Raw genomic sequence first — 24903 nt, forward strand, 5'->3', positions numbered from 1 at the left:
GTGTGTTTTGGGGTGCCGCCTATGGTATGCTTTTATATGTGGTGTCTGTTCACAGCCGTCTTCAAAGAAATGATTAGCAGCCTTACCGAATCACGTAGATGCATACTGGTTAGATTTTCCCTCGTAGTTGTGATTCTGAGCAGGGGAAATCATTTCTATGGTGGGCTTTCAATGAATGGGAAACGGCTGCTAATTGTTTAATTGTCTTGTTTTATTTGTTCATCCGATGTCCATCCGCCACGCTATCTGTAATCATCACAACAGCTGCATTTCATCTAGGATGAGTGTGACAAATGACATGACATTCATTTGGGGTGAACACGGTGAATTGAAAAAGGATGTAAAGGGAAGCATTTTTCTGTTAATAATGTGAGATTTTTGTATTTGTCAGAAAACCGGTACAGATGTAGATCTGTGGTGGTGATGAAAGGACAGAATTAATTAGCAGTTTATTCTAATGTGTTTTCAGCTCCTCGGCTCCCTAGTTTATCTGCTGATTTCATTTCTTTTTTTCTTTCTTTTTTAAAATCATTACTCATATCAGATTTTTATGCAAAACGAATGCAGTTTAGTTTATACAAATAAGGCTTCTGATCACCTTTGCTTCACAGTATGACAATGACAATACACAACACAGCTAAACAATTAGATAGTGCTTCAGTTTACTACTTTTCATCTGAGTGGAGCTATAACTGTTCATAGTTCAATGCTCAGATTGATTGTAATAAGAAAAAGATACTTATTTTGAAGAAATAAAAACAGCCTCAGAAACCAATTATGGGAAGACATTTCTACATGTTTATTGTTTTCTTTAAAGTTTGAGTACACTGAAAACCCTTAAAAAGCATGTCTTACAGGGTTATTAAAGATGCAGATTAAACAGATGAGGCTTGTGTTTATGTTGAATGCCACCTTCCAAAACAGTGTCTTACCCTGAGGTATCGGATTGTTAGAGAATCTTTGCAAAGCCGACATTTCTGAAAACATAAAAAACCATGTCCATGTTTATTCGTGTGGCATTTTTGCCTGCTAACTGCCACATCTGGATCACTGTGACAACATGGATCTTATTAAATGGATGTGTCTATTACATGACCTGCATGCCCTACGAAACCAAGGTGGTCTATGTGAAGGCTGAAGCATTTTGAGCTAGATCAGCTATTCATTGTGTTCTCACAATCTTTGTCTGGCTTTGTTTGAATTTGTTCCCAGTCTACTGTGGTCTTGGGTTTTAAAGGTTAACGTAAAGAGAGACTAATTCATTCTGAACAACTCCCTACTCAAAGTCTAAAGTGTTGGCACACAAAAGCATTGTTCGTTAACCGCGCGCGAGTAAGGGGGAACACAATGTGAGGATTGAGGAAGATTACTGTATCGCACAATAGAGAACTGTAGTATTGTACATGAAAAAGACAGAATAAAAGGAGTATGTTCAAAAAGTCTTGTGGGTGTATTCCCGCTTAGTTGTGCTTCAAATTCAAATTGGAGCTCATCAGGGGATGGTTTTGTTTTTGTTTATACAGCTATTAAAGTTAAGTGTTTATATATTTATTTGAAAACTTTCATCAATTTTACATTTGGTATTTGTTTCCTTCAGCCCTTTGAATGCATTCGCTCAAGTCGCTGTAGATAAGTGTGTCGGTTTAATAACTGAAAATGTAAATGGACTATTTATCCATGCTTTGTACATTATCTACATAATGAATATTTTGCTTATTTGAATACATATTAAATGTTGTGCTCCATGCAGACTTTCAAGCAGAATTTATTGGAAAATATCCTGGACTACACAGAAGGAAGTTGCAGGGAAATATGAGTAATTATAAAACCTAAAAGCACATTCAAGTTTGTAATTGATTGGGTATCAGCATTTTATAGTGTTTCAAGTGTGTCTCTTTTTTGTAAGGAGATAAATCTGTATTAAAAGACCTTCTCTGTCTAAAATTTGTAGTCTCAAATAGAGGTTTCCAACATTAAAAGCTAAAAAAAAAAAGGTGTTAAATTAAAAACCAAAACAATGAGATGCTTTGTTATTTAATGTTTTGTGTCAGCAGTGCAGGCAGAGCATCTGAAACAGGCGTACTTCAAGTGTTGCATGCTAATGCAAAGAGAACACTGTTTTCTCCAAACACAAAAGGCTACTCATTTACAGCATGCTGGCTGGCTCAGTAGTGATGTGATGCAAGAATGTCTTCACTAACTAAAATGCTTGTCCATTTTCTGTGATGTACTGCAAAGGTTCTGAGGCTCAGCATTTAATGACAAGGAAGGAAACTAAACTGAGAATATGCATAATCATGACTTTTCATCCGGGGTTCACTCAGTAAATGAAGCAGTTCTTTATATTTATGTGTTTGTGTTAGTATGTCTGCTTTTTTATCCTCTTTGAACTGACATCCAATTCATGTCAGAACAAAGAGCGGGGCTAATTCTCCATGGAAGGGAGGAACAATAAAATGATAAGTCCCAAGGGAGCCATCACCATATTGTTCTTCGCGTTTGCTCGGAGAAGTGATTCTGTTACGGCGTCTTCTGTTGTGCACGCATGCATCCGCCGCTGTTCATTGTCCTTTTGTCTTAAACAAACACCTGTCACAGATATGACAGCAATACTTGTCAGCTCACTTACTGCAGAGGCAGCGCCGCAGACGAGGATGTGAATGAGGTGGTTATGTTCCACACTGTTAGGTTATGTTTTAATTGGGCTACTGCTCTTTCTCAGTACTGATTTGCAGCCAACTGCTCCTTGTAATGATGTAGGGTGCACAGTGTATTTTATTGTGCCAGTAGGGGAGTTAAACTGCTCTTAAGAAAGGGCTGAATTTATATTCATGCAGTAAGCTTCGGACATGACTCTTCTAATAAGAATTTTATTGCCTCCTCTTTCTACCTTCGGTATTGGCTTTATTTTTCACCGCTGAGGAGGATTAACATTCATCAGTGATATAACTACTTAACCATTATAAAACAAGATGAATTCAACCACACTATATGTCCTTTTGCAGTGATTGTGAGGGGACAATATAGGGGTGATTTTTAGATGTGAACATTGATGGTTTGAGTCACTTTGTTTGCCCTACAGTGATACCACCATTTGCTTTCATTTATTTGACTTTTCTTGCATTTGCGCCTGATGAAATTGCTGTTTCTCATTTTCCTTGTTAAGCTTCAAAATTGTTTCACTGCGTAGGCCATCACATCTCATTGTCATGCTTAACATTTTCCTCAGCATCATAAAATCCACACAGCATGCCGTCCAAAAAAGCTTTCTGTTTTGTAAAGTCGGGCTTTGCAGTCTCTTGTGATTTAATGTGGCATGATGTCTGCCATGTTACTTAGGTGTGACGTTTTATGTGCTTTGGTGTAAAATTAATTCTTTATTTCATTCGATGTGTTACTGACCAACATGTCGATGATAATCACTTGTTTATCTAGAGAAAGGTGATTTTTTTCTTCTTCCTGTATTAGACTGTAACGTGGTCATTTTCTAAAATGTATGTGCATATATTTGCTATTATGCCGGAATAGCTAAAAAACAGTATTCTGAATATTTAAATGTAGTATTGTTTTGGTCAGTTAGTACAGCTTCAGTGGATCCATTCTTATAACACAAAAAAACGGAATATTTTAAAAGTCCACATCTAACAAGGAGAAAGCCATTATATTTTTATAGCTTAGAAAGTTCAGTATTCATCATGCAAATCACATTTCCTGGCTGTTTTAAGGCTATTTTTGAGTACAATCAAAGCATATCAGTGACAAAGGAGGAAAAGACAGAACTTCATAGTGTAAGTAACAATGAGCAGAACATTGGACTTTCAAAATGACTTAAAAAGGCCACCTGTAGGCTGAGATTTATTTCCAGGTCTCACATGGTGTGGAGGATGAGCTGTAGCAAATTGCTTATTTGAACCTCCTTCATTGCTTATTGAGATATCAAGCAAGTGTTGTTAGAGGGCTTGATTGACTAGGGTACTAACTTGCTTCTCGATCTTGGGAGGGCTTTTTTATATTCATAGATAAAGAGTAAATTCCATTCTTTTGGGCTCACATTATTGCTTCAGCCTTCAGAAATGGATTGTGAGGCAATAATTCCTCTATTACCCAAGGAGACATTACTCTGTTGTTACAGCGTACCAGACTCACCTCTTCCTGATGAACCAATAACCTTATTATCACAAAGCATTTGTGCTATCATGATGCCAAAAGACTTACTTCACGTACAGGCAGGCACAGACTGTAAACATCCCCACAAAATTTCCCTTTCAAACGAAACTCCTGTCCTCCTAAAATAGGCTTCCCTTGAGAGAACATCTAAAGCATACATCTCGTTATGTCTGCAGACTCTTAATTTAGTAAATTCAGACATTCAGCTCAGGTACTTTAGATGCATAAAAAAATAAACTGGTCATTTAACTGGGATGCAGTGTGCAACATCCCAGCTTTGACAGGGTGAGGATTGCTTTCTAAGAATTGCTCTGCCTTTTTGTTTTTTCGTCTCTCTGTCTTCTACAGGCATCATGGACTCGGCCTGAGCAACACAAGGTATTCTAAATGCATGACTTTTTCTTACACCCATCCATCTTTCATGTCAGGGGAATCTAGTCCAATTCTGGATGGATGCAGATCAACATTCTTGATCAAATAAGGTTGGGGAGAGCATAAGCTCTGAGAAGCAGTAGCAAAACAGGACAGTGCAAGTCTGTGTTTCTTTGCTCGCCGTGTTCCTTAGATTTCTTAACAAATCGCAGCCTATTTCAGTCTTTTTTTCTTGTCTTTCTCCTGACCTTTTACCTGTCATGCCTGGACATCAGCAAAAGCATTTTATTACACGCATGACAGTTACAGTTATACCATGTGATCAACTTGTCTTCTGCAGAAATAGATTTTGTTCCTCAGATCTCTCTGTCCCCCCACCCACACATCCTGTCCACCGCTAAATCTTAATTATAACTTCAGAGTATACTTTTGACATTAGTGTATACAGTAGTTTAATTTGAACATGGCTAAATATGTATGTAGGAGGAAATAAAAGCTGCCTTTGTGCAGCAACAGAGTATGAGAACAAGCGACTGTTTCTGAAAGAAAGCGAAAATTGGCAGTAAGTGAAAGAGCTGCCCACATAAGCTTTTCTCCAATATACAGCACTTCCCTATAGAATGTGTTTTACATACGAGAAAAATGGTGACAAAAAGAATGGTTCCAGATTCTTGAAGAGAAGTGATCGCTCACACAAAGCAGTGCCTTGTTGATCAGCCCATCTCTGTTTTAGGAGCAAGATCAGATATTAGGGTTGCCATTTCTATTTTTACTTCAGTACTATTTAACAAGATATGAATGTGTATTCTTAGACCATTCGGTTCCCTAAATATCCACGCTGTTTTATTTTTACATTGCAGGAAGCACTGGACATCAAGAGAATTGGTCTTTTCCTTTTACTCCTTCTGCTAATAGGTTTAAGGAGGGGTGTTTCTAACAGTCGGCCTTAATTATTCGGTCGTGACAGCTGTTGGTATTTTTTTCATTACGATTGTCAGCTGATACGCATTCATTAATAGCACCTGCAGAAAGTGTGGAATAAAAAATCTCACCCACCTCACCACAGGAGGGGAGGAAGAGCCTTTCTCATCAGGCACATGCTGACAGTAATTGCTCAGTTTGTGTATAACTATGATTTACACATGGATGCACTTGGATTTTTGTGCATCTGCAATACTAAGCTGTTGAATTTGTGAATTGGAACACTTTTATCTTGAAAATCTGAGCAAAATGAATCGTTCTGAACATTTACATTAATGATCTGCTGATTATATTTAAATTAGGCAACCCCAAAAAGCTCAAACAGCGTATCCTAGTTGCTTGCGTTTTCCATTTTTTTTAAAAGACTGATGATCTCAGCAAGTTCCACTGCTGAACACATGCATTACTTAAAAAGAGTTATGCCTCCCTTTTTTAATATATATAAGAGGAGTATTTTAGTTAAATGTGGGCACTCATATCTGTGCAGCATATTTGTGGTTTCAGGTCACAAATGGAACGGTTTACATTAATGGAAAAGGCAATCACTTTGAATTACTCACTTCACATTTTCACTCACTTCACATAATTATATTGTTTTAAAAGTTCACCTGTGCTCTGAATTGATAAGTGCACATCTCTCAAAGACATCCCATTATGAATTGCACAGTGGGGGTGGGGGGGTGAGGGTGAGGAGCCATGTTTGTTGCAAAGGCGTAGGAAGCTTAGTGTTCATTTGACAAGCCTCAGAAGGGAAGGTGATTTTGTACTGTGGGCTGTTTAATATTTGGTGAGACACGAGTTTAACATGTCTTCAATGCAATCTCAATTTTATGCCCTGATGCTCCCTCTGTGTCTCTTCTGTTGGTACAGCAGAAGAATCTGTGGGAGAGCTCTGCTGTCAGCTTGGTTTTATTACAGGAGCGCACACGCGAAAGTCTTCATTTTCTCATAGACGTGCGAAATGGTTTTATGCCTTTTTACGCAAGGAGCACAAAATTCAGCACGGATGTTTCCAGTAGACAGCAACTCCGGTGCACTATGAATTTATACTGAAAATATATTGTTGTAAAAAATGCATGAATCACAATATTAAGTTGCGTGAAGGCATACATTTTCTTTGCTAAATAACAATAATCATGATGGATTTCATATAGGAAACGAGAGGCTGTAGCTCTGGAGAAACTGCTCATACTTTATCATAAAATAATGACACAAAAAAGGTTTCCATATTGGAGTCAACTCACTTACTATGACACATAGCTGTGCATAGTGTGGCATGTTGCACAGACGCAGGACTCAGAAACAGAACCACAGGGGTCGAGTGAGAATGCTTCCTGCACGGGGTCACAATACAAGGGTAGCGTGTTATGTAAGTGTCTCCCTGGTCCTGCTACCCGCTATGCATAATGAATGCCCCAGACATGCTTTGTCTATTGAAATTGAATACAAACTAACAAGGGTTTCTCTTACATGGCTGCCCAGGCTGGGCCCTAATTCAATATGTGTAAAAGCATTCGGCTATTGTTTTGCCTGTAGCTTGGATCAAAGCCATGAAAGCAACCAAAAGGGAAGCTCAAATATTCAGCCCTGCAGCACCTTGTTAAAGGAATAATTCACAAAAATGCTGCATCTTACTGTGTAAGAGCTTTGTGCTAAAGCCCCAAATCCACAGAGTTTGTGAATAATGCTTAATTATGCTAGATATTACAGATATGTTCAGTAAAAACATCTGTCACAAGACAATAATGTCCAGAGTTTGTTCGAAATATTGTAATAACATAACAGGAAAATGTATCGTTGAAAGGGGAAATTCAGCCTGTCTGAAACTTTACACTCTGCAGTTAAGTGTCACATGGCAACAACAACCACAACAACACAAAGTTGTTGACCCTGTTGGGAAGCTACTCATGTCAGGATGCTGTAACACCGCATATCAAGTTAATGAAACCAGGTTTAGAGAGGGAAGTGCATTTACACATCTCATTAGCCAGCTGTCTGTTATTATTTGAGTGGCTTCAGATGCTTTGTGACTTGGCGTGTGCTTCCTCTTCCTCACTGACACTGGAGCTGGATATAGGTTCAGAGAGTTCCTCAACCTAATACAGTCCACAACACCACAACATTTTATTTTTAAGTAATTAACTTAAAGAAATAAAATGTTGTGGATTGACACTAAATCCAGTGTCTTTAGTGTAAAAGTGCAAGCGCCACACGTAAGGTAATGCATCAGCATATTTCACAAGTAAGCCCTGTGTGTGAAAAGCCCTAGATGGTTTCTAATGCCTTCTGACATCAATTATTGAAAAGCTCCTCTGCACTGTCAACTGGGCCCTTATGTCTCTGCAGCTTTACAGAACAGTCTGTGCTTGTTTCATTCTTTCAGTTTCTGTTCTTTTCTGTAAAAGTGGACTTTAAATACTTTTTTTCAAGGTCACGTGTTTCTGCATAATTGTATTCTTTATGTAAATGTGCATAATATCTATTTATAAGAACTGATCTAACTAATTTCTTTTACTAAACAAAGCCATTTTTAACTTCCATTTAGAGCCCGGATGGAAACGTAGTGGTGAGGAGTCACGCTCGTGTGTCCTCCCTCACCCTGAAGTATGTCAAGTATACAGATGCTGGTCAGTACCTCTGCACAGCACACAGCGTCATCGGAGAGGATTATCAAACAGCATATATGGAGGTCCGCTGTAAGTGTTTCCCTCTGTCTTTATACAAGTGTTTAGCCCTACAAAATGAGTACACTCATGCACTAGTCATTAAAAAAAATAGCACTGCAAGTCACTATGACTATTTATAACTGAACTGTTAAATAACACCTGAAATGGATTGACAGGTTGTATCCGTTTTTATTTCCTAGATACTCCTAAGATAAATGGTACTGTGGCAGTGTATACCTGGGAGGGGAATCCTGCCAATATCAGCTGTGAGGTCAAAGCTCATCCCAGTGATGTCTCTATTGTGTGGCTGAGAGACGGGTTGCAGCTCCCCAACTCAAACACCACCAACATTAAGATCTTCAGGACTCCCTCAGCCAGCTTCCTGCAGGTACGAACACCCGTGTCACACCATGACTTAATCCCTCTTTCTATCTCTGTAATGAATGTACATATACACACAGTGTGCACAAACACACACTCTGAACCCCATGTGTCATCAAGATTTCATGAGCACAGACTTGAAGTGTAGGGTTTTCTTTCAGCTTCATTGTTGGGAAAAAAAAAATCTCATGAATAATTCAGCAGCAGGAGAGCTCACAGCAACAAATAAAAATAGGCTACTCTAATGGACAAACAAAAAGGTCACCTTCAGTGTTTGACACACAAGTTAGTTCATCTGTTTTGGTACACTGCCCTTCGTATATTTACTGCTTTATTCCCCCCCCCCCTCCAGATAACCCCCGAGTCTGAAAATGACTTTGGAAGCTATAACTGCACTGCTTCAAATGAGATGGGCACAGAGTCCAAGGAGTTCCTGCTCATTCAGGCTGGTCAGTGGCAATGCTGTGATTCAAAATCCATTCTTACTTTGCATTTATAGTGTTTGTGCCAAGATTTTCAGCATAATTAAAATTTGAAAACAAAAAACAAGCAGCCTTATATGTGATCGTGATTCAGTAACAGCTTAAAAATGATGAGTAGGTAAATTTCATTAGATCACATAGTAGTTTTTGTTTCAGGTTTTTTAAGGCTTCGGGAACAGATTTTATTTATTTTTTTTGTTATCCATGATCAAATCGCATTAGACCAAAACATCCACCATGACGTGAGATTACACAGATCAGTGTTTGTATCGATGGCTGATAAATTGATTAAGATGAAAAGAATGTGTAACCTACATGATAATGTAATGTTCCCTCTGGTTATTCTACAACTAAACTTTACCTCAACCTCTCACCACTAACATTGCACTGTTTGCAGTATAAAGTAAAAGACTTTTTTATATTAAGGTATAGCATTTTATTGTAACATGGACCTACACCATAGACTTCCCAGACAAATGTACCATTAGGCAAATGGAACAGAGAGCAGAGAGATAATGCCACTCTTAAGCCACAATCAGAAGTGAATTAATTGAAAACACTACATTGTTCACTCAGAGCCGAACATGGGCAACCACAGTAATTACAGTGTGCCTTTTAATTTAGAAGATCAAAGTGATGCAATACAAAACTACTCACACTAGAGTTTGTGAGTTCAGAACAGCCACCATTATTCAGATGTGGACAATCACAGTAGGTTAAATACTTTTAAATAATGTAATTTTCTCTTAAATAAGCCTTTCATTGCTGGCTGAAACAAAGTAAACCTTTTTTAACAAAGGCAGACTGTAAATGAAGAACTAATTGTCTAATCATTGTGTACATCACAGGATGGATCCTTTTTTATTTTCTAAACTTTAATCAAAGTACAATTACAGAAGTCTTTGAACTAGCTTTTGCATATTCTTCAGTTTTAATATTCACTTTAAATTTAAAGATTAAGCTTTGCTTAACTCACTGCAAGGTCTTTGAATCTATGAAATCTCCTTTTCCAATTTAAAGTTTTATCAAACTCAACAGTCTCTCAGAACTTTTGGTCTTTTCAAACATCCAACCAGGCACTTACTGTTTTTTTTAGTGGTTTTCTTTCTGGAGTTATCATCTTTAGGGCTGACTTGGGAATGGTTTGTTCTTGAATCTGTTGGTCATGAGGAGCTTTTAAATGTTTTTTCCTGCCTTTTATTTTCTGAAACGATGTCAGTAGTGTACAGAATTCAGTAGAAGAGAACCAGACTTACTGTCACGATAAATCACAGATTTCTTACGAAGATGAAGCGGTTTTTAGATGCACTGTGGGGTCATTAGGAGCCGTGGGCTCATTCTGTTACTCTGATATAGCAATGGAGTCTGACAATGCTGGTGTGCTGCAATCTTAAAGTTTTTATTGTAACTGCACTGATTTTTTCCCCCTCACAGAGGTTCCGTCAACTCCATCCATCGTGGAGGTGAGGCCATTCTCCACCACAGCACTGATCCAGTTTCAGGAGCCTGAATCCACTGGAGGCGTTCCTGTCCTCAAATATAGAGCTCAGTGGAGGATGCGTGGCAGAGGCAGCTGGGTGCAGAAAGTCTATGAAGTCCAAGATGGTAATAACACAGAAACATGATTGTGATGTTTGTTTGTTCTTTAATGTCTAACTACATTTTTTTTAAAATATCCAAGTACAATTCAAATAGATAGAAATACATATTAATGTTAAAAATGTTAATTAGATTTTTCACATTTTGTTAAATCATATCAGTAAAGATGACCTGTATTAAAGGAAGGAAGGTTTGCATTCAGCAGCTTTTTGTTTTATAACCAAAGCGATTAAAAGGCTGTGTGAACGTGATTTCTTTTCGTTTTGACAAATATGTCCATATATGCACTAAAACGTAATTTAGAGTTGTTGATACCCTCGACACAGAAACATGGCTTGGTCATGAAGTCACAAAAGGGAGAGCAGCCAAACTAGGTCATGTATGACAAAATAAATTTGGATCCCTACAGTTGTTTGGACACATACTGTAAGACGTTGAAAATATTTATTTAAATAAAAACAACAGCCTTATATGGCCTCATTATTATTTTGATATCACAGATCAGGATAAAAGAGTCCATTTCTGACTGTGTTGTACTAGATTGGGCTGGCATATTAGTGCCATAGCACAAACTGATGCACAAGAATCAACTGCTATCAGCCAAATCTATTAAATTTAGGTATGAGAAAGTCAGCAAACATTAGAATAGATGACTTGTAGTTCACACTTTGTCTAGCTTTATGCTGACCACTGCCAGCAAAACTGAAGAAAAAGCACCAGCTGTCAGTCTCACGCAGTCCTGGTTTAGATGTCTCACGTGAAACTCAATTATATCGTCTGGAACACCCTCATGTCTGCACTTACAGCCTTGTTTTTTGTTACAGATACAGCAGTGGGTCCTGCACAGTGAAGGCAGGAAAGTCTTTCGTGTTTCCTGTAGAAACATGATAATTCAAAATGGTGAAATCATGAAATTAAGGTCAGACTAGGAAAACTGACCAACTCACAGTACAGACATAGCAAAGACTACACAGTGCACATCTCTGCCCTGTACAGTGTGGTCGGACAGAGTTTTAAGAGCAGTGGTAACAATGACTCCTTTCCTCTGGTGTTTGTTTCCCCTAAATGTCTCCTACAAAGTAAAATACAAAAGTTAATGATTATTTCTAAGAAATAGGTACGAATTTAGTTTTTTTGTTTTAACCTACAAGTCACCCCTTTAGAAAGGAATTGAACACGGAAGTGTACATAAAAGCAATATAATTTATATAAAAAGCTTGATCAAAAGCAATCATCATCCCAAAAGGGATCATTACATTTAAGATGACAGTGCAACATATAAAACAGCTGTCACTGTTTGTCTAGTTTTAGACCAACTCTAAATATATTCATCAGTTTTTCAAACATTGTTGGAATGAAATGCGAATTGAGCTAATCGGTGTTTGCTTGGGCAGCAACGAATTATGCATATATTGTTGGAACAGGAGATCTGTTTGTTTTAGTGCTCACCAAAATGATCATGGTGTTCTGCTGTTGTAACAGGCTCCATCGGTGAGGTAACAGTCACAGGCCTGAAGCCAGACACGAGCTACGAAGTGAAGTTGTCAGCCGTCAACGGCAAGGGTGAAGGTGAAAGCTGCAACGCTGCGTTCTTGAAGACGGAGCCTGTTCGTAAGTGGCACATGTTACAGTTTACAGCATGCTGTAATGCTTTTAGTATACCTCTCTGACCTCTTGTCTCCACAAACATATTACCTTCAGTCTCTCTATAAAAACTCGCTGAAGAGTTGGTCCTAAGACTGTTTGGATGATGCCACAAAAGCTTTCACCTGTCTCCTTTCATTCCATGTATGTCTTTTTAAAACCGCTTTTCCGTCTCTACGAAGCAGCTCTCTGACCTTCTTGCTTTTATTTGATTTTTCTAGTTCATGAAATACTTCTGCCATAACCAAATCTTTAAAGCCAGATTGCTTGTTTTTACATATGGAATTAAATACTGATTTCATCACATAGGTATCATTTAGAGCCATCTGCACAGTTGCTTCAGATATCCTGTTTTAAAGCCATGTTTCAAGCCCATCATGTCATTATTCATGTCACCCTGAAGTGTGATTTCATCCTTCTGTAGAAGCCAGCATGCAGTGAAACCTCAACACATTAGTTAGTTTTTAGCGCCCTCTGTTGTTTGGCAATAGATGTTTTTTGAGGGAGTGCTGGTATGATTTATATATTGTCTGTGTACTGATCATCTCTCCTTCTATTTTATCATTCTTAATCATTGATTTTTTTTTATCCATTTGCTCTTCTGTCTGTTGTATTCATCAGGCCACACTTACAACAGTAAGTGATTCATTTAAAATGCATTAATTAAAAACATTAAAAAGATAGCTTTATAGTTGTGTATATATATTGCTATTGAATTATGTTGTTATTGAATGGCAAAGGCGAAAGTTGGACTTAAACCCCTTCTCTCTTTTTTTTTTTTTAGAACTAAGATCATAATTAAAGGCCAGATCATTAACATTTAGTCATAGTAATTGATAAAACTGAACAAATGTCATATAGGTTTGCTGAAATATCAAATGCGATAGAGGTTTGCTGAAATATTTACATAAAATACTGTCAGAAGAACATCACTTCAAGCTACCTTTTTAGACCGTAAAGTGGCCTTTCATTTTCATGGAGGCTGGCTCTGTCTCCCTACTTTAAATGTGGCAATCATTTCCTAAAATGATTTGTTTTTCTTCCTTTCTGGAGCCATCTGACAGAAATGTGTCTTCCTGATTTCTTCAGTGAAGTGTTATTAGAGATTCAGGTGGTCATTTGTGCAGACAAGTGATTCTGATTGCCTTTCTTCTCTTTTATGTCCCTAGACGGCATTTTTCATTTTTTCACTGAAGACACAGGTTTGTTCTGTAGTGGGGATAATAGAAGATTAGTTTTTACTGCTGTAGCTGTTTCTTACCCAACAGGATAACCCATCACCCCTACTGATTAGCAGTGTTTGTAATCCCGCTTAAGTATTTCAAAAGGTGTATCGTTTTCGAGAAACTGTCATGGCCATCAATGCAAACTCCTCCGTCTGTAACATAGACCGATTAGGTTTTTAATTTTACTTGCATCCCATGAGTTTACAGCTGATTTATCCCATTAGTATTACTATAATTTTGATGTGCAGCATGTGAATTAATTGGCTTAATGCAAGTATGAGGAATCCGAGCCAAATCTCTGCATTTCAAAAGCTGCACATTTTCTCTCTGGCTTCAGCTGTTTGGTGTAGTTTGGGAATGTTTACACTCGGATTAGGCCCATCAGCAGTGATTAATCAGTTAGCTGCAAATTGTCGAGAGCATAAAGCTGCTAGATGTCTTCTGCACTTTTCTCATTTAGAATCCAAACAGAGGAATCCCTGTGCAGCTTGTCAGCATGTGGAGCTGTGATTTATTATTTATCAGTATTGGTTTGTCTTTGGGTCACTTCAGTTTTCTATCCTCAACCTGTATCTGTGTTTTGTTGTCTGTTATGCCTTTCATGCTCTTCCTCCTCTTTCAACCACTCACATGTGTCATTTTATGTCTCTGCGACTGTTATTTGGCTTGCATGTTGCTGATGATTCCCTCCACTCTGCAGAAGGTAACTTTCTGTTGCAGATTCCTGACTGACGATTCCTAACTTGAACTAAAGAATTCAGCAGATAAAACAGCACATAGTTTGCTTCTGCGGTCGTGTAACACATTAATCAGTCATCTAGACATTTGCCTGAGCAAGATAAATGTAAACGTAGAGAACGAGAATGTATTTATTGTTTAAATAACAGTCAGCAGTGTTTACTGTTAGCTTCACTTACATAGTATTGATAGCCTGTCACCTGAGGGATGTTACCATTCTTACTTATAGGATGTGTTGCTATAAATCAAGTGTAATAAACATAGTCAGTATCTTCCAGCCATCCCACAAAATACTCATCCTTGCAGCAGGCTTGCTGGTATATATTTTCTATATTTTCTTAATCTTATTTAACCTGAGGCTTAAACAACTTAGACTTTATCTAATCCTGAATGTTAACCACTGTGCACATCTTTCTTGTTACCTGTTTGTAAGTGCATTAACCTTTAGAGCTTCAATAATTTGTTGATTAATCAAATATCTGAGACAAAACAAATCAGCAGCCACGTTCAGTGTTCCAGCTCATCAAATTTGAATGTTTTCTGAGATTTCTGACAGTAAACTGAAATTTAGAGTTTAGACAAGATATTTGACTTTACCTTATACTTTGGAAACTTGTGACAGACACTTATGAATACAAACCATTCCTGAAATGTATTTAGACTGTTAGTTACCAGAAATACAGGATTAATTGTTTACTTCTCCATCAGCTCATAGCTGATGATTCGGCTCCACTTAGTAACCCTGGATGAAACACTAGAATATTTTTAGGTCACTGAAATCAGTCTGTAGTTCTATTTTAAGCAATTGGAAAAATGATATATGTGTACTGTGGCAGAACTCAATAGTTTAGGTTGTAAAACAAACAAAGGACGTCCAGTTTTCAATTACATATCAGGTAGCCTTTATGTGATGCTAATGCATAAATTCAGTGGTTTCATTTGATGCAGAACATTTTAATTTTTTAATCTATCTGGAAAGAGAGTTTCAACTGCCCCCCAGGACCTCCACCCTGTCAGCAATGGACACAAAAAGATGTCAGAAAAATTAATTTGAATAAATTTAAATTATGTTGACTACATTTATATTAGACTTAATTGGTGTTTGTTATGTAATCAGTGTTTAATAGATAAATGATTACAGGTTTAAGACAGACAAGACATATGTTAGTATAATTCTGTGCGATTTCCATGCCAGTAGGTACAACTATACAACAATTAAAGACAAACCCTGTTATTGTGCTGGAACTTGGCAATCTTATATACGTATTCTTAGTTAATGATAAATAACTCTTTAGCCTGAAGCCTGGTGCGATGTCCATCTGCCAATTGATGTCACTCAGCAACAGCAGCAACACACAGCAACTCTGATGAAACAGATAAGCATGCGGCTGTGTGTCATTCACTAATTAGTAACACAAGCCACCCTTAGGAGAGCGTTTAAGGGAGGTTAAGTGACCTAAAAGGTCAACAATAAGGAGAGCATCCAAGATCAAACTTTGGACTGAAAGTTTTCTTTTTCCTTTATTTCAAAATGGAAAAGTGGACTGACAGAGCTGCCTCTTTCAAAGAAATAACCCTCTAGCTCGCTGCACCTCTTGAAATGAGCCATTAAATGACCTCCATCTTGCTCCTGTGTCCCTGTAGGGAATCCTAATCCTCCTAAACTTGAAGGAGCACTTCAACGTAAAGGCAACTCCCTCAGAGTGAGCTGGATCAAGCAGGATGATGGCGGCTCTCCCATCTTACATTATCTTATCCGTTATAAACCAGTGAGTATGGGGATTAAAGAGCAATTGCTCCTTCTCAACTAAGGCACCTGCTTTGATAACTGATTTAATCATTTAAGTAAAACGATGAAATATTCTCTGAACATTTACTGCTTTACATAGTCTTAAGATTGCTTTTTTTGTGGGTTTTAGAATGTCATGTGCGTTTTACGCTATTTTATATGCCAAAAATTTGATCAGTAACTCTTGATCGAGTACTTAATCGTCAGTGAAAGCAGTAATTTAGTTGCAGCGGTAATAATGATTCTACCAAATCCTTGTAGTTTCAAAAGCACTGCAAAAAATTTTTAATTCTGTGATTTTCAAGCTGTTGTTAGGGCTGAAATTGTTATTTAATACCTGGTTTGTTGACAGAAAATAGAAAAACTTCTCATATCTCATAATGAATGAATTATGTTTTGGCCAAACAGACACAAATTTTGATTGCTCCGAGCTCTTACAGGTGTTTTTGGAGCAATTTGAAAACATGCTTAAAAATTTCACCTTCACAAGACCAAATAAAGTTTCAACCCTGAATGCATGCACTGTATTTATCTGTGTCTCCTTAGGTGCAGTCTTCAGAGTGGAAACCAGAAATCCGGCTGCCCAGTGTCAGTGATCACATAGTTCTCAGTGGGTTAGAGTGGGACACAGAGTACAACATCTATGTGGTGGCAGAGAATCAGAAGGGCAAGTCTCAGCCAGCAACCATGTCCTTCAGGACTTCGTCAGAGCCAGAGGCCATCCCAGGTAGCGTACCTGCCCCCGGTCACTCACACTAATGTGGAACTAAACAGCCAGAAACCTGAGGAGCCAAACTCAAACCTGAAAACCAGAGCAGCTTGTTCTATTTTTAAATCTGGAGCGCTGACGGGTGAATGACAACTAAATAAATCTATAGAAAAAATAAATAGATTTCGTGGACGGCGGTGAGCCAAAAATGATTTTCCGGCTGAATTTTCTCACTTTAAAGTTTTGACAGCCCTCACTAAATGAGCTTGAGTTTGTGCTTGCAGATCTGGCACACACACTCACACAGAGGATAAAATGATCTCCTCTGAATGTCTGTAGCTTTGTTTACCGTTAATGTGGATAGTTTGTCTCTGTCTGGTTGGAGCTTTTAAAATGACCCTCAGTAACCGCTGATTAACACGTATGTTGAATTCTTAACTGCAGCTGAAGGTTCTTTACTAACCGTGCCGAAACCTACACAGCCTGTCAAATTCTCTTTAGGTGATAGACACACTTGAGTACCTCACTGAAACATCACAGCAGGCCATTATGTTTCCTCTCACTTTTTTCCTAATTCATTCTCCAAACTAAAGCATTTTCCACTCACCCACCACTGAGTCACCATCTAGTCGACATGGTGTAGTTTTCCTCTTTTGTGCTGTGCTTTTGCTTTGATGTGTTGCTGTTTTTTCCCCTTTTTCAATACAAGAAATCAGTTTCTTCGTCTTTTTTTTTCCACTTTTGGTTTTCAGACCTGACACATTTTCACTTTCTCTCTTCCTCTGTTTTCCCCGCCCTTCTCTTTTTCTCCCCCTCTTTGTTCCGTTTCATTTCTCCCCCTCTTCCTTTATTATCTTTCCCCCTTCTCTCTTTATCCCCTCTTTCTCTCTCAATGTTCCTGCTCTCTTGCCTGGTCCTGGACATTGGTGTGGTGGACCACGTGAACATTTTCGTCCCGACCTGTGTGCATTTTGGTGTGGTCTGGGTTGTGCTGTCCCCACCCACAGCCACTCAGGGCTGCTCATCTGTGACATACACTTTGGTATCACTCATCATGTCCCTCATCACTGTTCTCCTGCTCTCATAGTTTTCGTGAGGAAATTCACACCATTACTGTAGAGGAGAGCTTGCCTTCTCTCTGGCTGTCTTTCTGGACACTTTCACTCACTTACAACAGACTTTGTCCATGACAGATGTGTCTCTGTTATGGGTGAGGAAAAGAGTGCTGTGTTGTTTCAGAACAGACCAGACAGACATGTTGAACCAAAGGCAGTGGAAATCCTCCACCTCCCACAGTTTCATACTGCTCAGCATTAGCACTGCTAGTCATCAGCACTAGACAAGAGAGACAGAGAAGAGTGCCAGTTTACAGTGATGAACAATAGTAGATTTTTTTCAAGTAGCATTAGAACAGAGTGAAGGCTGACTGCTGGACCTGTGTGTTTACATAAGCACTATTATATTGTTTAATAGCTCACAAAATTCTGCATAATGTAAAGGTTTGTAATATTAACGTTTACACAATTAAGGTCATAAAATGGGGAAACAATTGTTTATATTGGCACAGACTGACAAGCCACTTAAAGAATGATCAAACAACAACTTATTTTTATGCGGACTACTAAGATAAATGTCCAGATATTCCTCCAGCATGTAATGTTTCGCAAGTGTCATCAGCAATAGTCATTTTTATACGTACGTAATTGGGATGCTTTACTCAGATGTATAGATCTTGTTTACATGTTAATTACCTGCAGAGTTAAATGTATATTTTAGAGTAATTTCTGCTAAATCAAAGTTGATATTACCCAAACAGTGACAATACATCACTGCTTTTAAATCTGGGAAAAGCCTGACATTCATTTTCTGTGCACAGATTATTCCACATGTCTGGGTAACTAGCAGCACACTGTATGCTTTGGTTTGCTCTTCTTTCTACTACCAAATAAATGGGTTGAATATATATTTATACTTTTCGTTTTTTTATGCACAGCTTCATGCATATCAAATCTTCAGTATGCCTCATAATTAGAAATGAAGTCATATAAATAATTAAAGTCTGACAGCACAGTTGATACAAACGACACACAGCATCTAAAGTTGTGCTGAGCCATCTAGAACCTATCAGTGCTCATAGCAGGTGAGTTGTTTCTGTTTTATGGAAGTATTTGTGGTTACAGTAACACGTCAGCACTTTATTTAGTTGTTCATGGTTTCTGTAAAAGTGTGTCCTGCTACGTTAGTTCAGCGCCCTCCTTTTCTCATCTCTTGTGTGGCAGATTTAAGTGAAGAGTCTCCGCTCTCCATGGGCATCATGCTCTGGGCAGGAATCCTCGTTGTAGTATTTATACTCCTGCTCCTGGCTGTGGATGTCACCTGTTACTTTGTTAACAAATGTGGCCTCATCATGTGTCTCTGCGGCAAGTCAGGCACAGGGACCAAAGGGCACAACTTAGAGGAGGGCAAGGCAGCCTTCATGTGAGTATCAGACTGTATATTTACATACATGTTGTCTGGGTCTTTTAAACTGATGTATTTGATGGCACACATATGATGTCTAATTTATGTTTAAAGTTAAAAATGTGGAACCAGAGAGATTGTTTCAACTCAGCGTATGCATATCTTCATTTTAAGATTGGATCAGATGATTGGATCTCTTACATGTGTAATGTGAGATGGTTATATACAACTTTGCACCAAACAACAACAGGACTGAGCAACTAGCTAGTGGAAAAGGTAGACTGTATATAAAAGACTAATGTAGCTTTTGGTTTTTAAAAGCAAAGCCAACATTGATTCAAGTGCTTTAAATCTGCGTTATTTCCAGTAGCCTGAGGATAAGTGATCTGTTACTAAAAAGTCTTTGTAGAGGCAAATGGGAAAACTTTTGGCTCTTATTCTTTGTGACCTCAGTCAACAGTTTTACTTTAAGGTTTTGTTACTTCTTTTACAAAAGGGTGGTTTCAGGGTGACTGTGTCCAGATTTTCTGTAATGTCTATGGGTGAGCATAGAGGAGATAAAGACACATCAGGAGTTGGTGCAGAATAAAACGGCTAAACGCAGAGTTAATATTGGATGTAACAGTCAGACAACCTGACACAAGCACTCTCACCATATCAGCTTTATAAAGTGATTATTAGGGCTGTGTCAGATCATATCATAATGCCATTGCTATAGCAACGCATGCTTATGTTCCCTAGTATGCTCAACAAAAAGACAAACCAAGTCATGTCAGACAGCCAAAGCCACCTCTGCCTCGAATAAACATTTAGCTCAAAATGCGCTACTTCAACATCCTCCAGCAAAGCACTTTGCAAAATGGTTAAGGTACACACAACAAACTTGTTTCATTACTTCAGGTAAAAATGCAGGGAATCATGCAGGGAGAAGATACAAGCAGCTGGTGATGTACGCCACAGTCACTATTTAAAGTCTGTATAACAGGAAGAGCAAGTGGTGGATAGAAATGACTGATGTGGTTACATATTGTACCTAACTTACAAAATCCCAGATAGAAAATAATTTTCAGTTTTGTTGTAAGCAGGTCTGTGGGTAATAAGAAAGACAAAATTAAGAAGATTCTTTGTAGAAATGTGATGTGTTTGAGGGTTTTATTTATCTTCCAATTTACCTTTTGTTTGCGTTTTAAATAAGCCGACCTCAGCTTAGAATAACTGGCCTTCCCACATTTCCCAGAAGGCCTTTCAGGAATGAACTCTGAAGATTACTTAGAATTTTAGCTGAAGGTTTTATTTTATTTTTGGGCTGCTATATCTAGATATATCAAGGGAAGCTTGTGTAATTAAACAATAACTGAGATTGCCTCTTGAGCAAAATAAACATGTATTACAATGTCTAACCAGGCAGTATCTGAAGTACAGCAAGAATACATGAATCAATAAAATGGCCCCATAGGTAAGATGAAATTTTCCTTCAATGAAACAGATGAGGATGTTTGATTCAAGCGCAGCACTGAATGGATGCTTTCATGTGTACAAAACGGCAGTCGTTTTGAATCATTCTGAGTAAGATGTTGCATTACGTATTGGATTGTTACATTTCATGAGTGCGGTTCCACGAAAGCACAGCCAGATGGATGACTTGACGTTACTTTGTAAGCTTGAAAATAGATGATCACTGTGGGCCGTCTGCTGCTTTTGAATCATCCTTTCTTACTGCCCGCTTGGCCAAAAACAACAGCTTAGCAAGACTGTCTGTGTCTTACAGGAAAGATGAGTCCAAAGAGCCAATAGTGGAAGTCAGAACAGAGGATGAGTGCTCAGCCAATCATAACGCAGCAGGACCCGTAGAGCCGAATGAAACCACACCTCTCACAGAGCCAGAGTAAGTAAACGCTGACACACGGCAAACGGCCTTTTTACCGCTCTGAGCTGTTGTACACTGCACTCCACTTTAAAGAATAATGAATTTATTCAACAGGATATAATTTGACGCTTTACATTATTGAAAAAGTTGAGGTCATTCTTGAGTGGAGTCCATTGGACTGTGTTGCTTTTCTGTTTTTATTCCCTAACCAGAGGGATTGCTGTATTTTGTGTTTCTTCTCCAGCCTTTGGAGATTTTTTCTGTCTCATTGTATGAAGGTTGAAGCAATACCAGTCAAATAAACACAAAGGCTTTAGTCCTCTAGAGTGTGGTCAACTCATGAAGCCATTTGACAATTTCAGCAAGCCATCTCATATCAGCAGTCTGGAAAAAAGTAGATTATGCAGTATGAGATTGCCACTGGTACTGTTTAACCCTAATAGGTGGTTCTTTGTGGTGCTGTAGTTTCCTGCAGGAAGGCTGGTGCCTTTTTTTACTACAGTAGTTTTCCTAGTCAGTGTACTCCATGTTGGTGTGTGTATGGGATGTATCCTTTGATGTCCACTCACAGCATGATGCTCTCTTTTTCTTCTTCTTTCTTTTTCTCACTAGGCTTAAATGTTGCTGTATTTTGTGTTTCTTTTAGTTGCTTTGTCTATGTTTGTGTGAATTTCTAAAGCCAACTAATCCCTCTGCATGCTCTCGTGCGGGCCACCCCTCCTCTTGTCACAGTCACCCTGGTGTCTAGTCTGTGTGTCTCTGTTCTCTCCCTGCTCTCTCAGGAAGGCGGCTTACACTGCTGCTCTGGCACTGGACACCCTCTCCTCCGTAGCCACCAACTCTGACACAGCCACTGCAACAATTGATCCCGCTCAGGACAGCCCCTCTAGTGAAACCACTACCCTCACTTGTAGCCTGTCCACCCCAGCCAACGAACCCTCACCCACCCCTGTCCTGGCTCCGGCCCCGACTCCAGAATCGAACACGGCCCCGCCGCCCCCCCTCGTCTCCACAGCTGCTGTTGAAGCTAAAATGGCCCCGCTAATAGAACAGAGAGGAAGAGATGCCCCAGAAGAACAGGAGAAATTAAACACTCCTCCTTGCACCCCCGAACAGATCAAACCTCAAAAATCTGGGACACCAATACCACCGAAGCGTAGACACTCTCCTAAACTTGCTGCTCTGAATGCTAAAAGTAGCCCCCCTGTTTCTCCTCTGGCTGTCTCTCCTGTATCTTCCTCTCCCACTTTAGACAACAGGAAACCTGCTCCAAGCCCACCAGTCACTAAACCTCCCACACAGCCAAACACTGTAGCCTTAAATCCAGAGCCACCAGTACAAACTGCCTCATGTCTAGCAACTACTGCCCCTGCACCAGACCCAGATTCAAAACCTACAGCCCCAGATTCCAGTGGGCGTAGCCTTACTGCCTTTAACAAAGACAAAACTGTTGATCAAACTGTTGACAGTACCACGCCCACTGCCAGAGTTGCTACTACTAGTTCACCTGCAGTGATCCACGGTGTTTCTGAAGACCTGGATGCTGTAAACCCTGGTTCTCTAGTTTCAGGCATTCCCTCACCTTTACCTGTTACTCCTATTCCTTCCAATCCTGTCCCTGTGAATCTTGAGGCGTTGCCATCGAACAACCTTCTTATATCAGCGTCAGACACATATGACTTACTGACCCCTGACATGGAGCCCAAAAATGCAGATTTAGACTTAGAGATGATAAACGGGACAGAAAGACCCTCCATGCCCCCCGCAGATCTCATTAGCTTAGACAGCCCACCAGCTGCCCCCTCTCTACCCAATGGAGACGAAGCAGACCCCCCCTCAGGCCCAGTTCTACAGCCATCAGAGACTCTGGCCAAGACTGCTCCTCCTGTCAACGATGAGTACGGCTCCCTCTAGAGGTTTATCTGTGTGTGTGAGTGTGTGTGTGTGCGTGAGTGCGTGTGTGTAACTTGTATACCCATTCATTCACCACCGCATCTTGCCATTGACCACACAATATATAAAATATTGTAATGGTAAATTGTGGTAATGATAATAAGATAGTTATTAGTACAATGTTGTGGATAGAGAAGTGATACGATGCTTTTGTTTTGTTTGTGACCGTTCTCCATTGTGGGGTCTCTATCTTTGCAACATTCACCACAAACGTAGTTAAATCCCTTTCAAGACAAGAAGCTCGTTACATAAATATGGAAATTTGACATGCCATTCATAAGTCTAGGTGTGTTCCTGGTGAGTGACTTAAACAGAGACAATAAAATCATTCTCACGAACAGGTCAGAAAACTAATAAATGAGGTTAAACGCTGTGCACATGAAATACTGCGTATGTTTAAGTCATTTCAAACCATTATTCAAATTCTTCAGTGAGTAGATTTTATCTTAAATGTCACTGAAAAGCCATTGTGTTACATCTTTGATTGCACACGTCATGCTAGTTTGCTCAGGGAGGTGGAGCTAGCACCGGCAGTTTTCTCACATTGTGGGTGAATGTCTACACACCACTTGTGGTGATCAAGTGGGTTTTACCCAGTTTACTCTGACACGGCTTACATACAGTCATTCACTGTCTAGATCACTGGTCTGCAGGGTGTCTTATGCCCAACTACATACCATTCTGGACACAACAGTTAACTGGCATTGTAAATTATCCAAATATAAATAATTAGTTCAGTGAGTTAGTATTGCTGGAGCCAACTAGCGAGGGCCACAGCTCTTAAACATCTGTTGAACTAGTTTTGCACACTGTTAGTTACCATGACAACACGACGTCCCTAACCGAGCCTCATACGATTCCTGTAAAAAGAACCCAACTGGTTAAGCCAGTGTTGAGCTGTTGAGGTGAGTCTTCATGTATCAACATAATAGTTAAAATCAAATTTATAGTAAACTGAATATTTTTTAGGTTTTGAAGAATTTAGGAAGTGATGAAATAACCTTGAGCGTTAGGAAACTTTGACCTTTTACAGGAGGAATAAATAATCAAGAAAATAAATACGAGTGAATGGAGTGATGCAGCCTTAAAAATGCTGTAAACAGATCTTCTGTCTTTCTCAGTGTGCTTTCATTCGTGCCGTCTTATTGATGTCTCCGTGGTTCTTAAAACTTCTTCTGGCATGCTTCCCTTCAGAAGTGAAGAAAGCTCATGCCCCACATCCCACATTTTTTTGCAATTGCTGAAAATAAAATCAGCTTTAATTTGCAAAATAACAGCCAGTAAAGTCATTATTGTTCAACAGCAATTGTATTAAGTTGCAGAAAAAAGAAACGCTTAAATCCAACTTATACGTTGTAAAATCAGTCACTGATTATGTCTGTCAGGAGAACAAAAAAAACACGACTTTCCATCTCTACTGTTCAACTACTCGAGTACCTGAGCGTTGCTCTCATGTCTGAATAAAGTCACAATAAGCAGTTAAGTAAAAGCCATCACTTTAACAGCAGTGTTACATGTCTGCAATGGACCTTTGTTAATCACCACAATGTTTAGTTCTCACTAATTCTACAGCTTCTAACTGTGGTGTTTCTGTGCTCTGAGCAACTAGAAACTGTGCTAATTGCTTTAAAGATGAAAATGGACATCACATACCACAAGCCCAGGGCTAATTTCTCGTCCTACCATTGTCTCTCTGTAGTAGAACTAAAGCAATTAATAGCTAATATTTGCTGTTTCAGTTTAGGCATGCTAGTCGTTACAGGACGCGGTGTATGGGTATGCCATTATCTGTTTATTTTATCTGACTGTTGTCAAGGTGGTGAAGAGGTATGTAAGAAGATATCTAAATACAGTGTCTTCTTACATATT

The 24903-nt window shown here is 39.0% G+C and overlaps 1 protein-coding gene across 2 annotated transcripts in view; it reads left to right on the forward strand.

Annotated features, from left to right (window-relative positions):
* ncam1b (neural cell adhesion molecule 1b) overlaps window positions 1–24903 on the forward strand; it is an 80074-nt gene that overhangs the window by 54605 nt on the left and 566 nt on the right. For both annotated transcript variants that reach the window (XM_085371755.1, XM_085371754.1), the window contains 11 exons: window positions 4516–4545; window positions 8066–8216; window positions 8387–8574; window positions 8920–9016; window positions 10484–10654; window positions 12131–12259; window positions 15901–16025; window positions 16592–16772; window positions 19034–19232; window positions 20983–21099; window positions 21864–22979. In XM_085371755.1, coding sequence (XP_085227881.1) covers window positions 4516–4545; window positions 8066–8216; window positions 8387–8574; window positions 8920–9016; window positions 10484–10654; window positions 12131–12259; window positions 15901–16025; window positions 16592–16772; window positions 19034–19232; window positions 20983–21099; window positions 21864–22979 — 2504 coding nt within the window. The remainder of the gene's footprint in view (window positions 1–4515; window positions 4546–8065; window positions 8217–8386; window positions 8575–8919; window positions 9017–10483; window positions 10655–12130; window positions 12260–15900; window positions 16026–16591; window positions 16773–19033; window positions 19233–20982; window positions 21100–21863; window positions 22980–24903) is intronic.

Source organism: Diplotaxodon limnothrissa, linkage group LG14 (genome assembly GCF_057381915.1).
Source record: "Diplotaxodon limnothrissa isolate DT_005_m linkage group LG14, D_limnothrissa_male_GT1.1, whole genome shotgun sequence".
NCBI lineage: Eukaryota > Metazoa > Chordata > Actinopteri > Cichliformes > Cichlidae > Diplotaxodon > Diplotaxodon limnothrissa.